Here is a 16,240-nt window from a genome sequence, read left to right as displayed (position 1 = left end):
TTAAAGTTTGCACACATCTTATATTTTAAATACAATTTATATGAAGAAAAACAAGTGTTGCATTTACATGTTTGTCCATTATACTTCATATCACATTGTATTGCAGACTGGCTGACTGTAGAGTTACAGAGAATACCTGTGGTATTTTGGCTTCGATTCTACGGTCACCAAACTCCCTGGTCGAGTTGGACCTAAGTACCAATGACCTGGGAAATTCTGGAATTCAGCTTCTTTCTAAGGGACTGTGTAGTCCCCATTGCAAACTGAAGACATTAAGGTTGGTGTTAGACTACTCCTTATTGTTATTACTGATGAGAGCCATATTCAGACATATTCTATGAGGCAGCCCCAGAAATTTCAGAAATAGAGTTTATACACCTTATAAGAGTGTGTCCTCCTCTCAAAATTGTTTATTCACCAATTGCAACTTTTAACATTCAGAAATCACACTGTATTATCCACATTCAGAATATGTACACTCTAAGAACCATTTAATACCTGGTAATATTATAATCATGGGACATTATACAACAATTGGATTCTATGGAACTATTTATTTGTTTCTGATTGGCCGAGAGACGTTCCATGAGTTGGAATATCCCTGGACATTTCAACTCAGACTCAGCACAGCTAATAATAAATCACTCCGCGATACAATGCGAAGATTTGACACCCAGCTCTCCACTATTTCAAGCAATGGGTTACTCCTTAGCAAATGAAACAGTGCTTCACCACATCTGTGGATTAAGCCACACAGTCAACTCAATGTAAGTAAGATAAACGAGGATGCTAATTGTTCTCAGCATTGCCAGCATTGTGTATAATATGATTGTCACTTGGAGGAGACTACTAGATAACTAACGTTAGCATAATTAACTAACCGCTGCTAACGTGCTAGCATCGTGACGTCAGGCTGTGCACAGTAGTGTAACATTTATTCACTATACATTAATAAAGTGGTTCTGCAATGTAGACTATGTTTCCGTCTTTTTGCAGTACCATGTCCCTTACATGACATGGCCCAGTGTCCTTGTAACATGCATGCAGCAAACCTAGATATGAATGTGATTTCCACATTTCTTTCAAGAAGACATGTAAACCACAAAGACCCGTAACGAGGGGTCTGGAATGTTGGTTACCTAGCAACCAAGACGCTGTCTATTGAAAAGGGAACTATTTTTTGATGCGTAAGAACGATGTCGAAATTAACATTTTTAAACAATAATGGGGTGTTTTCAGATTATTTAGTTTGTGGTAGAATTGTTGTATAAAAGCAATATAGCACTCGTGATCATGGGATTGGTCATGGATATTCCCACGGCTGTTGTTGCCTGCGCCACTCGGCCTCCAGCCTCGTGGCTACGGCCGAACAACACCCGTGGGAATATCCATGACCAACCCCACTCTCACTCGTGCTATATTGCTTAAATAGCCTCCACCATCATCAAACATGTTCTGAATGCTTTTTTTAAACTCTGATATCACATGGCACAGTCCACTTCACATAATTAATAGTTTACCCACCTCTTATTTTAACACTACTTCCCTGTGGCTAAGGTATGGTAAATGCAAATCTAATGTCATCCCTCTACCTATCTCTGTAGCCTACATGTCCTGATCTAGTTTCTAGTAGTTTTGTGCATGTCATATTTGTGTGAACAGGTAACAGACCAGAAAGTGAAAGCCAGATATGATTTGTTTTTTCTCAACAGTTTCATTGGCATTGCCATTGAGTATATTGGCTGAAAATATTTCACAGGGATTGCATAGATAAACTGAATTAGAAAACAAATTTTAATTTACAGTCTTAAGATTCTCATATTTGACCTCAAACAATTTAGCCAATGGCTTTGCAGCTTTAGATTGCTGTTTTATTGAGATTTTCCAGTGATATGTGTATGTGTTAATGCATGTGCAAAACTCTTAAAACTCTGTTCTAAAACCGTAATTTCTATTGCAGACTTGCTGGATGTAAAATCAGTTCTGTTTCCTGTAAGATTCTGACCTCAGTTCTGCAGACACCAAACTCCCTGATCGAGCTGGACCTGAGTAAAAATGGCTGTCAAGATTATGGAGTTGTTCTTCTCTGTAAGGGTTTGAATAGTCACAACTGCAAACTGCAGATTCTGAGGTATGCTAAGTGCCCAGACAATAACTTCATCCATTAGATTTCTGGTTCACTATCCCTTTGATGAGATCTCCAGAGCCTGTTTGTGCAGTCAGACTCTTCACAGCAGAATAGTGCACCACACAGTTAAACCTCACATCGGGTGATGTCCTGAATCCTGGAGTCTTATGTTATAGAAGGACTTTATAGTGATAAACACAAGCAGTGATAAGCAATGCAATTATATAGTAATACAGCTGTGGCCACCTCCACAATCTTGGCTAGACTGACGCACCAAACACACATAATTGATTGGTTCTCGCGTGTATAAATCATAAATGAGAACCAACTTTGTTTCACTTGCCTCGGCAATTTGATTTATTTTCATCCAATCAGGGCTAATTTCGCCCCCATTCAACCTTAATATGAGCGAAGTGAAATTGGAAACGTACTATAAATGTGTAAATAACACATCAGTTGTTTCTCCCAACAATTTGAGTATAATGGCTAAACATGTTTCAGGATTGCTTAGACAAATTGAATTTGAAAGCATATTTTAATTTACAGCCTTAAGATTATCTCTGATTTGTCCTTGAACAATTTAGTCAAGGAAATGGCAGCTTTAGAACTGTTTTATTGAGCTTTCCATTGATTGGTGAATGTGTTTATTTGTGTGCAAAACTCTCTGTTCTAAAACAGTAATTTCTCTTGCAGACTCGCTGGTTCTGAACTCAGTTCTGTTTCCTGTAAGAAGCTGACCTCAGTTCTACAGTCACCAAACTCCCTGATAGAGCTGGACATAAGTAAAAATGATTTTAGAAATGATGGAGTTGATCTTCTCTCTGAGGGTCTGCGTAATCCGAACTGCAAGTTGCAGATTCTGAGGTAAGTGCTTTGATGATGCCTCCAGAAAACCTGTGCAGTCAGACTCTTCTCAATGGAATAGTGCATACAAAAAATATTATTCTTATTTATTGATTGCCATCTCTCTCAGACATGGTAATACTGGCACAATTCAACACAACACTGTTGATTTGTATCTCACCATATATATATAACATGCCTGTTTTACACTACATTATGCCACATCTCATCTCATCTCTCTCTCTCTCTCTCTCTCTCTCTCTCTCTCTATCTATCTATCTATCTCTCTCTCTTTCTTTCTCTCTCTCTCTCCCTCCCTCTATATGTGTGTCTGTCTGTTTCTCTCTCTCTCTCTCTCAGGCTCAGTAATTGTGGTATCTCAGATGAAGGTTATGTTTGTCTGGCTCTCACTCTGATGTTAAACCCCTCCTGTGTGAAAGAGCTGGATTTGAGCAAGAATCATCCTGGAGAATCAGCATATAACATGTTATCTGCTACACTGGAAGACCCTCAACGCAAAATTGAAACACTTAAGTATGTACTCTTAAGAAACCAAAATATCTAGTTGAAGTCCTGGTTTTACACCTACATGTTTCTTCTCAGACAGTATTCACATTCACAAGGGTATATAACAGAGTATTTCTTGAGGTAGGTCATATGTTCTCCACACATAATATTTTATACGGACAAATACGATCTAAATTGGTCCAGTATTGACTTAAAACTCTGAAACGGCTGTGCAATGTGTTTATGGTAAGCAGGTATATCAGTAAGTAAACATTTTTATTTTCCCACCTACTGCAAAAAACTCAGATGTGTCCATTTCACTTAAGAACCATTTAGCAAATTACATGGTCACTTTATATCTGAGATCACTTTATATCTGACTTTATATCTGAGATCACTTTATATCTGACTTTATATCTGAGATCTGTTATCTAGTGGTCTGTGTATGTGTTTATTCATGTGCAAAATAATACAGTAATTTGTGTTGCAGACTTGCTGGTTGTGAACTCAGTTATGTGTCCTGCAAGAGTCTGGGCACAGTTCTACAGTCACCAAACTCCCTGATAGAAGTGGACCTGAGTTACACTGGCATTGGAGATAAAGGAGTTGAGCTTCTCTCTGAGGGTCTGCGTAGCCCCAACTGTAAACTGCAGATCCTGACGTAAGTGCTGTAACTTCGTCCATTAGATATCTGGTACACTATCCCTTTGATGACGCCTCCAGGGAGCCTGTTTGTGCAGTCAGACTCTTCACAGCAGAATAGTGCACCACACAGTTAAACCTCACATCAGGTGATGTCCTCAATTAGGGACTCTTAAGTTAAAGAAGGCTTTATTGACAAACATAGGCCATTTTAGGGTATTTTAGGGTATGCTCAAGCACTCCTAAATTTAATCTCAGCACCCCTAAAAAAATAAGTAAATGTAGTCTGACTTGTAGGGCCCTATTTTAGCTCTAAAATGCATGGTCACTAGCGAAAAGCTTAATTAAATTGAGTGGGTTGTCCAGTCCATATTGGGAGTGGTTTTGTTATCAAACGTCAGGCGGATGGTGCAACAAGGCGTTCCTATGTTTCTTAATCAGTCATGGGTGTGTTTTGGGCGTAACATCATTTAACCCTTAGAACCCGATTGACGCAAAGTGTGTCAAAAAACACACCCTTTCTTCTCTGTTATATTGCTCCGGAACTGTTCATCGCAGCGAGATGAAACCTTTATTGCGTGACAGAGCAGAAGTGGGGCTTTCTGTACGCACTTGTCTGTACGATCAACTATGAAAATAAAAAAAACATACAATTAAATCAAATTGCATCATATTTACAGTCTATATTTCTCTGCATTCACCTGCACACCCATTACTCTCATTTGAATTACTTGCGAACCCGTGATCGCATAGATATGGCACGCATATCAGATGAAAGAGGAGACACAGGGATATCTTTTGGTACCATGTATATCGATCCTTCTGGCTTATAAAAACAGACAAAGTGACTGCAAAATAATAACGTCATGTACACAAACCAACGCTGCACACCCATAACTCTCGTTTGAATTACTCGCGGACCCGTGATCGGATAGATATGCCACGCATGTCAGATGAAAGAGGAGACACAGTGCTATCATTTGATACCAAGTACATCCTTCTGGGCTATAACACAGATGAAATGACAGCAAAATAATAACTTCATATAGCTGGACTTACCCCACATTTTTGTCTGTTTATAATCCAACGCTATCATGTGTTTCTCTATGGCAAAGCATGTTCATAATCCGGTTTTGAGATCCTAGCAAAATCCTGCATGGCATCCAATTCAAGGCTCACATTGCATCCCAATTTGTTCAACAAATAAACACCTTTGTTGCCTTTACTTTGTTCATTGCAATGCAGTAAAAAGTTTTTTGTGCATACACCATAGGCACACACAGGCTAACACGCAAACTCGGGTCAAGTCAGGTCAGATCAGTTCGTGTCACAGATATGGAGCGCAGAAAGGTCATTTTTCATCACTAAATAAAAAAAAAATCTTTTTGTATGTTAATTTCAAAATTAAAAATTTCAAAATTAAATCAATGCAAGTATTAATACATGAAATTGTGGCAGATTTGGGTAGTCTAGACTCTGCTGAAAAAAACTATATATATAGCATGTGTGTATGGCACTTACAATGACCAGGAGAAATCCTTCTAACTAAAGGTAGTGAAAATGCCCTTAAAACAGTCTAGGGTTCTAAGGGTTAAACCAATGAGAATGACATCTGTCATTCCATTTAACAGCAGCAGCGCAACTTCAAACAGCGCATCAGTATTTGATGGTCAACGGCGCATTTGAAAGAATCTGCTTGCAGGTGAGACCATATGGAACAGGTATTGCCACTCATTGGTGACAGGTAAACACACAGAGTGACCTAAGTCTCAGCATTGTTTGACACTGCTTTGATATCAAACCATGAATATAGTAATATGAATTCATTATAAACTGAATATATCTTGATGCCTCTTGCAATGGACCAGATAGGCTAGCCCAGACATTAGCTTGACAACAACAAACAAGCTAGTCTAGCAAAAATAATGCTGTCAATAATCGGAATTAGTGAATTCCGCGAGAAGACCAGTGAAGCTTGTTGATTAATTTATTATAAAGTCATAGCTCAAAGGATGAGACAGACATGCTGATGTGCTACGGGGATATTCTATTCAAGGGACATAACTACAGCTTATAAAAATAGTTAGCTCACCAAACTACAACCTTCTGTGTCATCACACAAATTTACACTTTGCGAGATAAATTGGTAACTACTTCAATTATAAAATAAACTATCAATAAAGTAATGCAAATAATAAGCCAATATGATTAGAACAAATTAAACTGCTAGACTATTAGAAAACACCTGATATGAGCTGGACATTGAGGTCTGTGATTTAATGTTAGTCCTATCTCTTGCGCATCAACCTAGCTGTTTAACTAATTTTATACAATACCTGCTATACTAAAATTGCTGTTGACAGTCACTAACAGGCTATTTATTGGGGGATATGATATATTTTGGTGATTACACATAATCATAATTTTTAGTGGGGTCCCTAACACCATTCAAAATAAATAAATAGGCTACAGTTCAAACAATCAGTTTTTGTTTGTTCATGTTGGCCTATTCTAAAATATCTTTACACTGGACTAAACTGCCCTCTGGACGAGACCCAGAGTCGCTCATTGGGGCCAGGGCGTCACTAGACCCTTTTTACTGGGGCACGGGCCCCAGTATTGATTTGCTGTGTCCCAGACTATCCTGCATGTATAGATGGCCAAGATAGCTATAGTTTATCTTAGATTAACTAGCTGAACAACACAGGTGACCACTACTGCATAATTTCATAGTGCTGAAATGTCAATTTCTGAACTGAGAAACTCAGCAAATATGCTTTGTGGTTGTAAACTTATTGCAATCATCATAACTATTCCACCTGTGTGTGCATGGTTACAATTCTGAAGTGCAAAATAGGCAACAGCACAAATATTTCTATCCATAGATACAAATAACCAAGTCTAAGTGCTTTAAGGAGAACTCCAGATGTTTTTTACATAGATGTGTGTCTTAAGGTCACCCAGAAATGTCAATACGAGAAAAAAAAGGGGAAAAAACATGGAGGCTCCTGAACATGCCCCCAGAGTGTAGTACTGTAGCTGCCTTACAGTTCTAGCTGTTGGCTGCAGCAACTTGAGCTAGGTACAGCTGATTGTTTAGGTTTTTTTTTGTACCGACAGTACTCAGTGGCCCCAAGAAACAGAGATCTATGTGGAAAATTGCCGGCATTCTCCTTTAAAAACAGAAAATGTCTTGCCATCAGAGTGCTACAGAAAGTTCCATTCACATAAATGGGCCTTCCCAACGTTAGGAGGTCTGTTAAAACTATATAATGACCACTGCAAAGTATATAATGACTGCTGTCAATGGCAACGGGTTTTGTGCTTTTGATTCATGTCTTTCATATCAATTTGCATTCACTTATTGCAATGGATTTTCATTGAAAGTGAAAGTTAGCAAAAGACCTATTTGTTTTAAAAATAAAAAAAATAATTTTAAAAGGCCTGTTTTGGCAAGTAGCCATGTAATAAGCGGGATAATGCCTCCACTGCACATCGGAGTTCTGTTTACGTTATTATGGCAGACAATACGTTATCCCTTACGTAAAATATAATACACACTGCTTATTGGCACATTAGAGTATGTTTTTATTACTAATTTATTTGCTTCATGATCTCTCTCTCATTCCATAACCCTAAACAAGTTCCATTTTTTGCAATACACAATCCTGACCGAACTATATGAGAAATAGAAAGACATTTGACTGCTAGTGCCCATCTAGCTGAAAGACTGCTGAATTGTATTTGAATGTAATGACTCTTAAATGCAGCAAATTGTAATCAGGCATTTGTTCACATAGCTTTGCATTTATCCTTGAGAATATATTGAATTCCTTGAACACAGACATTTTTCTCTTTATTTAAGTAGATAGATAATCATCTCTTTTTTTCAAAGGACCTTTGGAGTGAATCAAAGCTGTCTGCTGTTTTTACATTCTTAATTATCATCCATGGTAACTCTTTGTTTCCCTTTCAGTCTGCGTGGAAGTGAAATCTCAGATAAGAGTTGTGGATTTCTGGCTTCGGCTCTGAAGTCAAATCGCTCCCACCTAAAAAAACTGGATCTGTGCCAAAACCATCTTGGAAGATCAGTACTGAATCAGTTTTCTGCTACACTGAAGGATCGTCGCTATGCACCGAAGATACTCATGTATGTACAGTATGTAAACAAAATGAGAATACAGTATCCAGGATCAGGATGCTAGAGAGCAATCAGTAGTTCGGAGTCATGATGTTCTATGTGGCAGTGGACCAGTGTGTCCCTGGTAGCACATTTTATTTGTCTGTTGGTATTCTGGCAATTCATCACTTAAAATCCACAAGAATGACAAAATGAAAGGGGGGAGAGAAAGAGATGGGGTGGGATCGGGAAATGTCCATATGGCAGCACACCTCTCTGCGTTGTAGCAAATCCATACAGGTCCAAACAGATTCAATGAGGAAAATTCCGTTTGTGAATAAAATACCAATGGGCCCTATCATGACATTCTAAAGTGCATCGTCACTCGTCAAAAGTCTATTCAAATTTAGTACGATGTCCAGTTCACATTGGGAGGGGTTTCGTTATCAAACGTGGAGCGCATGGCGCAACAAGGTGTTCCTAGGTTTTTTAATCAGTCATATGGGTGTGTTTGGGGCGTAACATCATTTTAAACCAATGAGAATGACATATGTCATTCCCTTTAATGGCGCAACGCGCGATATGTGAAATAAATGCATCGGTATTTTGCCATTCAACAGCGCATTTGAAGGAGGTTGCTTGCGAGACCGTATGGAATAGTCATTCTTAAACCATGCTTTACTAAAACCTAGCATAGCCTTCACGCATTTGCACTCGTCTATTATTTGAACTCATTGGCAAAGTGAAACTGACTTCACCAAGGAGTCAGTCAACGACAAGAAAGTTATATGCAGTTACTTTCACTATTGACTGACAATGGGTTACCACCGAAAACATAGGCTGGAAAAAGCAACACTTACCCTAATATTGCTCAAAGGACTGAATAAAACAACATTTATCCTGCAGAGGAGTTGCTTATATCTCGTGACAGTGCGTCTTCAGCTGTGCTCCATACGTGTCTCTCGCCTTCCCCTAATCACTTTTAACTGTCATTACCAATTTGCAAATGATGGTGAATAACTACTCATCATGAGATGTACAGTATTTCGTAATATCTTTATTCTAATTATGTTTCCCATTGTAATCGTGCAATTTTGTAATGCTTTGCATGGATGTGCGCTGGTGTGCGTTCATGAATGATAGAAGGATGGTGCGTGCACCTGCCAATATGACTGTTGACATGCGCTCTTAAAATAGCATATGAACAACTCGCCATTGACTTCTGACCAGGTTTAGGTGGTGTACGATAGTGATTTTTAGACAACGCGCCAGGCCCCTCCCTAGGTTGTTAATTGCCACACCCCTGGGCGCAATGTTTAAAAAATAAACGTGCAAAATACCGAATTAAACTTTGCGCGGGTAGAAAACGAGTTTTACGCCATGCGCTGGTGCCCAAAATACAGCCCAAGGTCGCCAAAATCACTTCCAGATGTATGCATAATTAAAGCATAATTCACAGAGAAAGCACCTTTTACTATATCAGTTACTATATCAGTATATCATATGATGTTCAAATTGTATGTGGGCATTTTGTAAGTGTGGGCTGTAACTAACAGGGAGGCTACACCAGACGCGTAACTGAAGTAAGAACAGTTTTAGAACGTATGCACCGCTATCACGTCTGGCGTATCTACTTTTATTGATTATAGTGGAATCTAAGTGCTGCAGCTTACACATTGTGAACTGAACGCTTCAGTTACACGCTCGGTGTAACCCCCCTGTTAAGGTGATATCTGAGGTATACCCTCTGCTAAATAAGTTCAACTAAGTCAGATTTTCTGGAATTATGTTGGACATAAATGTGCTTTATATTTCAAATACCCACCAGTTATGTTGTGTTGATCAGGATTTTCTCTCACTTCTCTGCAGATGACCACATTGGAAAACAAGCCAGACTTTAGGTTTTTGGTGAACTCTCTCCAGTCCCAGAGAACATCTGCACACATCTGCAACACTAGAATTTATTGTCAACAGGCTCTCATTAATCAGTTCACCTTATTTGTTAGTGATTCAAAATAAAGTATAGCTAGAATAGATAGATAGATAGATAGATAGATAGATAGATAGATAGATAGATAGATAGACTTTATTGTCTGTTCCAAAACATTACAGAAATCATTCATTTAAAAGACATTCATACAAGATGGGGGCTGTGAAGTGTTCATTTGGTGTTAAGAATGGCTATTGCAGAGGGGATGAAGGATTTCTTGTAAATGTTTTTTTCCGGGCTAGTGGTATGTTATACCCTCTGCCTGACGGTAGTAACTGGAAGGAATGGTGGAGAGGGTGCAAAGGGTCCTCTGTGATTTCCTGATCACTGAGGGACTGTACAGGTCATTTTGGGTTGGGGGGCGCAATGATTTTGCGTGAGAGTCTTGGTCTTGTTTTATCTTTGATGGTGAGTTGGTTGTACCAGGAGGAAATATTGAATGTTGTTTGTTATATTCTGTAATGTTGTTCTGTCAGATGTCAGATGTACAGTATCACACAGTAATACAACTACGAAAGGGACCAATACCATATAATAAATAAATAAACTGAATACGTAAAATAAGGTCTCCACTTATGAAAAATTAAAAATGAGTCATCTTTTATGCTGGAGTGGGGGTGGGGGGGTAAAGTACCCATACACCATGGTTGGTATTAATAAATAAATGAAATAACAATTAACAAATAAATGAATATGGTCTATTATTTCCTTCATATTGTTGAAATACATAAGATTGGGTTTCAGTTACAACTGGATGGACCTTTTGTTTGATGTGTTTTCTTTGCCTTTGTTTTCAGTGTGTTTTGAGTGCATTGTAAAGTGACTATGGGTTTGTGAAATGCGCTATGCATATTTTAAGTTAACTTAAAACATGTATAACTTTGAACTTAAGTATATATACTTATACTTACTTATATATATATATATATATATATATATATATATATATATATATATTAAGTTAAGTTCAAAGACTACTTAGAATGTAGAACTGGAACTAAAAATCGATTTAATTTACTCCATTGAGAACTGGATTATAAAACATACCAGAGTAGACTTAAAACCAGCTATGACATAATTAAAGCAGCACTAAAAAAGATTTTGCTCCCGCGGTCCCTCTACAGTTACGAAGCGCAATCTGCATAGATCTGACTTGATTGAAATACTGTTCGACTAAATGCAGCCAGACAGGAACTTACCATCCCAGGTAAAAAGTAGTATACTTTAGTGTGTTAGAAATATGATTAAAGTACATGAAGTATAAAGCAAGTATGCTTACACTTTTTGTACTTTATGTAAAGTATGTTTAATGTGTACTTTTAGAAAGTATACTTCAAAGTAGATGTTATTAAGTTCAACTTCAGTGTACTAAAATTAAATATACTTATTGTGCAATATTCAAAGTGTTTTTGTAATGTACTTTTTAAAAGTGTACTTTGTTGTTAGTGTATTTTAAATGGTAAAGAAGTTTATTTAGTTTAAGTGCATTAACACTTCAAAATAACATTTGCTAAATGAACCTTACATTTTTCAGTAGCCATAGGTGTGTAGATTTGAACAAAATCTGGTTTGGTTCTTAACGGGAGCATTTACTGCCTGAAATATCGTGGATTTTGTTTACCATGCTCGGAGTTATAGTGCTGGCCTGATGGGTCGCCTATTTACACCGTTTCAACGGCACATGAACGGTTACACCGAGAATTCTCGTCATGAAATAAAAATTCCTGGCCCCAGCTGTGGCGCTACTGGCTGGGGCACCTGCACCGTACGCCGGCGACCCGGGTTCGATTCCTGTCCTGTGGTCCTTTCCGGATCCCACCCCGACTCTCTCTCCCACTCACTTCCTGTCATTCTCCACTGTCCTATCAAATTAAAGGCATAAAAAGCCCAAAAAAATATAATAAAAAAAAATAAAATAAATACAATTAAAATTCCACTGGAGCTCCAAGCGAATGTGTACACGCAGCCTTACAACACTGTTTACAGCTCTTCGAAGTCAACGGTAAAATGTCGTTTTTTTGGTACATAGCTAATTTAGATACACCTATTGTGTGGGTGCTTGCGTTTCTTTAGGAGTCCGCCGTCTTGGTTTGTATAGAAATGGATATTAAGTGACACATAGGCTACACGCAAGACGGCGGATATACGGGACCGACGGTAATGGTGGAGTTCCGATATGTAGGCCTACAAAGCTAACATATCCTGTGTCAGTTTGAATCTCATCTCCTCTATAGTATCTCTATAAGTTCAGTATTCACACCAATGCGCAACAATTCTGGAAATGGTTTGGAAAAATTAATGATGGAAAAAAGTTATTAATTGTGAAATTACGCAGGCTGGAATGCATATCACGGACCACCTGCAATGACGCTGCGGACCACCGGTTGAAAACCCCTGCTGTACATGATAAATGGGTCTCCTTTTTCTGTGTGTGTGTTTGTATGTATGTGTTCGTAAATGTGTGTGTGTGTCTGTCTGTCTGTCTGTCACTCCCTCCCTACATTCTGATGAGGATGTTCTCTCCTCTCCTCTTATCTGCAGATGCCTGTGAGCTCACACTGGACCCAAACACAGCACACAGAAACCTCTCCCTCTCTCAGACCAACAGAAGGGTGACATTTGTGAGAGAGGAGCAGCCGTATCCTGACCACCCAGAGAGATTTGACTGCTGGTATCAGGTGTTGTGTAGAGAGGGTCTGTCTGGACGCTGCTACTGGGAGGCTGAGTGGAGTGGGGGTGGAGCTGAGATAGCTGTGGCCTATAAAAGCATCAAGAGGAAAGGGAAAGGTAATGACTGTAAAGTAGGAGTAAGTGACAAGTCCTGGAGTCTAATATGTTCTGGCCTCAGTTACTCTGTGAGGCACAAAAAGAAGAGCATTGACAAAATTGCCCCCTCCCCACGCTTTAGCAGAGTAGGTGTGTACTTAAACTGGCCAGCCGGCACTCTGTCCTTCTACAGCGTCTCGTCTGACACACTCACCCATCTTTACACCTTCTACTCCACATTCACTGAGCCCCTCTGTCCAGGGTTTTATGTTTGGTCAGACTCCCCAGTGTCCCTGTGCCAGATCACATGATCACATGAGCTCACACGATCAATGGTTAGACTGAGAATTGTCGTCGCAAAATCAAAATTCCACTGGAATTCCAAATGGTTTTGTACACGCAGCCTTACAACACCCAAGATAGCAAGGGGCTGGCGGACCACTGGGGGCTGTCCGCTGGCATTTTGCTCATCGGTTCTCTGGCAGTCCACTGGCGGGTTGCAGACAAATTGCCACTTTTTTCATTTGTCCAGTTATACTCGATATATCATTTTATTAACTTTTCTGAATATACATGACAAGTTAAATTAAGATATGGTGGTCCAACGGCGGACCACAAGTGGCACGCCACCGGCGGCATACCACCAGTGGTCCGCTATCTGCTAATCTGATTTTGCTATCTGGGACTGTTTACAGCTCTATGAGCCATTGTACAATATCATTTTTGGTACAGAGATAATTTAGATTACCCTTATGGGGTGGGTGCTTGTGTTTCTTCAGGAATCCTTCTGTAGGAATGAATATTAAGTGACACACTGCAAAAAATATAATCTAACCAAGTGTTATTAATCATATATTAAGATCAAAAAGTATTTTTGAAGTATGAATTGACTTGGGTTCTCGCGAAAGATCATTTTGACTTAATTGAAGAATACTTATTTTAAGGAGTCTTAAATACAAATTAATTCAATGCACCTGGCAGACAAATTTGCTTGTTTTCAGGATGAGATGTCTTAAAATAAGTCAAACTCTTCTTAAATTAAGTCAAATGATTTTACGAGAAAGCACTAGGTAAGTCTCTTCCTGAAATACTGAAAACAAAACCTACTAGTTGTTTTGATCTTGATATAAGATTAATGGCATTTGGTTTGATTTTATTAGATGAACAGTTTTTGCAGTGCACAAACATGTAAAAGGGTGAAAATAGGGCACAGGCAGAAATAGGTCACTTTCCGATGTAATAATCATTTCTATGATAACCAGCAGCTAGTCATCATCTTTTATGTTTAAGCATTGTCTGTATGTACTGTACATCAGGCCCCATCACAGCCCTGCATTACTGGCCTGTGACGGGGCCTGACACGGAAATGCTTTTAAAAATGCATCTAAAATGTATTTTATTCAAGCATATACTGTAAACATCCTGAGATGGCACAATAGGCATTCCTCAGTTGATCATGTCCTCCAAATGACTCGATGTTCAGATTCAAGAAAATAAATGATTAAAAAAAAATGTCTGAAGAAATTGAGTATTTTCCCTTTTAGTCATTGTTCATTAAAACTGGAGCTTGGAGGCTATATCCTGACTTCAAGTTTTTTTGAAAGGAGTCTGGCTGTATGTCATATTTGCGTTAAAAGAAACACACAGGTTAGACAATACCACTGTAGGTCTACCTACTGTCATGCTAATAAAGCTACATTGAATTGAATTGACAAGCTCTTCTGCTGAAAAACAAACAATAGCAAAAAAGAGGATAGATTAAAGATTAGATCACTTGTTGACACAAAGGGATTTAGGGACTAGGGGGACTTAGGGACTAAGCTAAACCAATTTAGGGACTAAGCCGTCAACTGCCATTGAAAGCAACATCTAGACCAGATTTTTATTATTTTAAAAACATTGCTAAAGTATGGTGTCTCATCTCACAACCTGAAGCTTTTATCTCTCTAGTAGAGTCAATTACTGTAATGGTCTTTTTACAGGCCTCCCTAAAAAAGACAATTAAACAGTTAAAGTTGATTCAAAATGCAACAGTAAGAGTTCTCACCAAGGCTAAAAGAACTGACCACATCAACCCAATTCTTAGGTCCCTACTGGCTTCCTATATGTTACAGAATTGTTTTTGATGTAGCCTATAGCTGCTGTTTTTTATTTAAATCAATGCATGGAATTGGACCTGACAATCTTGCAGACATATTCCATTACTATATCCCCACTATATCCCTTAGATCGCAAGAGAGACTTTAATTGGTCGAACCAATATCTTTTATTTTTTTTATTTATTTTCATTTTCATCCATTTGTCCTTTACAAATTGTGTGTAAGCCTAGATGTATGTAAATCTGAACTCTTGTCTGTCTAATGGTGATAATCACATGCATGTTTTGTGTAGTCTACAGACATAACGAAATAACCAAAAACAGAATTTGATTCTAATAAAAGAACACTTTGTCATTACTTGCAGGTTGAGGTTATTTTTGGACTTTACTACAGGTCAATATTTTTGTTAAACTTTAAGGAAATAAGTTGAGCTTTGGGCAGTAACCGTTCTGGGGTGCGTTTCCCAAAACCCAAAACCATAGTTGCTAACCTGTTAGTGTAGCGGTTGTTGAGTGGACTAACGGTGTGTTTCCACACAACAAAATTTTGCGTCGCTCTCATTGAGGTTGAATGGAGACTAAATTTGGCCTAGTTGGGCTTAAATAAAAGCTTAATCGCCGAGGCAGGCTAAAACAAAGTTGGCCAAAGTTTAACTTTATTTAAATGAGGACCATTCGAGAACCAATCAGGTCCGCGTCTTTGTGTTTGGAGGCGGAGTTACAAAAAGTCTGACCAAGATGGCGGAGACTACCTGAGCTGTAACACTAACATTTGTCTGTGATTAAAATGTTTCTACACTAACATTGGCACTTGTATCAACACTAATTGTGGTTTATATGCCACATTTAACTTAGTCAGAGCACATACACCACTAAATAGACCACTATATATGTTAGTTTAAGCACTCGATCTTTTTAGCTAGCTGACAGGCGAAATGCTAGTATTTTAGGACATTGGATTGCATTGTAAACCTAGCTAGACAGCTAGGCTACATGCTGCAACACAGGTATGAAATATATTATGTCTTATTGACCTTGTTGTTTCTATGAACATGAATTGTTGTTTATAGGCAACATCAACTTAGTCGAGGCATAAAGACCCCTGGATATCTTCATTAAGTACTTAAACGTTTGAATTAACTGATT

General features: G+C 38.5%; 2 protein-coding genes across 4 annotated transcripts in view; both read left to right on the top strand.

Annotated features, from left to right (window-relative positions):
• Positions 1-10,903, top strand: part of LOC125297518 (NACHT, LRR and PYD domains-containing protein 3-like) — a 32,361-nt gene extending 21,458 nt beyond the window's left edge. Inside the window, exons 10-16 of one of the 3 annotated variants that reach the window (XM_048247885.1) lie at positions 107-277; positions 1,961-2,131; positions 2,822-2,992; positions 3,332-3,505; positions 3,969-4,139; positions 8,097-8,270; positions 10,110-10,902. In XM_048247885.1, the coding sequence (XP_048103842.1) occupies positions 107-277; positions 1,961-2,131; positions 2,822-2,992; positions 3,332-3,505; positions 3,969-4,139; positions 8,097-8,270; positions 10,110-10,113 (1,036 nt within the window). In that variant the 3' untranslated portion in view covers positions 10,114-10,902. Of the gene's footprint in view, positions 1-106; positions 278-1,960; positions 2,132-2,821; positions 2,993-3,331; positions 3,506-3,968; positions 4,140-8,096; positions 8,271-10,109 lie in introns of all 3 variants that reach the window. The other 2 variants (XM_048247884.1, XM_048247886.1) reach the window with 2 other exon arrangements.
• Positions 10,904-12,388: 1,485 nt separating this feature from the next.
• Positions 12,389-14,502, top strand: LOC125297586 (stonustoxin subunit beta-like). The gene has a single exon (XM_048248037.1). The coding sequence runs from the start codon at positions 12,672-12,674 to the stop codon at positions 13,305-13,307; it is 636 nt and encodes a 211-aa protein (XP_048103994.1). The 5' UTR covers positions 12,389-12,671; the 3' UTR covers positions 13,308-14,502.
• Positions 14,503-16,240: the final 1,738 nt, after the last annotated feature.

The sequence above is a fragment of the Alosa alosa genome, chromosome 7, assembly GCF_017589495.1.
Source record: "Alosa alosa isolate M-15738 ecotype Scorff River chromosome 7, AALO_Geno_1.1, whole genome shotgun sequence".
Taxonomy (NCBI): Eukaryota; Metazoa; Chordata; class Actinopteri; order Clupeiformes; family Clupeidae; genus Alosa; species Alosa alosa.
The sequence above is the reverse complement of the archived record's forward strand: the minus strand, read 5'-3'. Positions and strand labels throughout refer to the sequence as shown.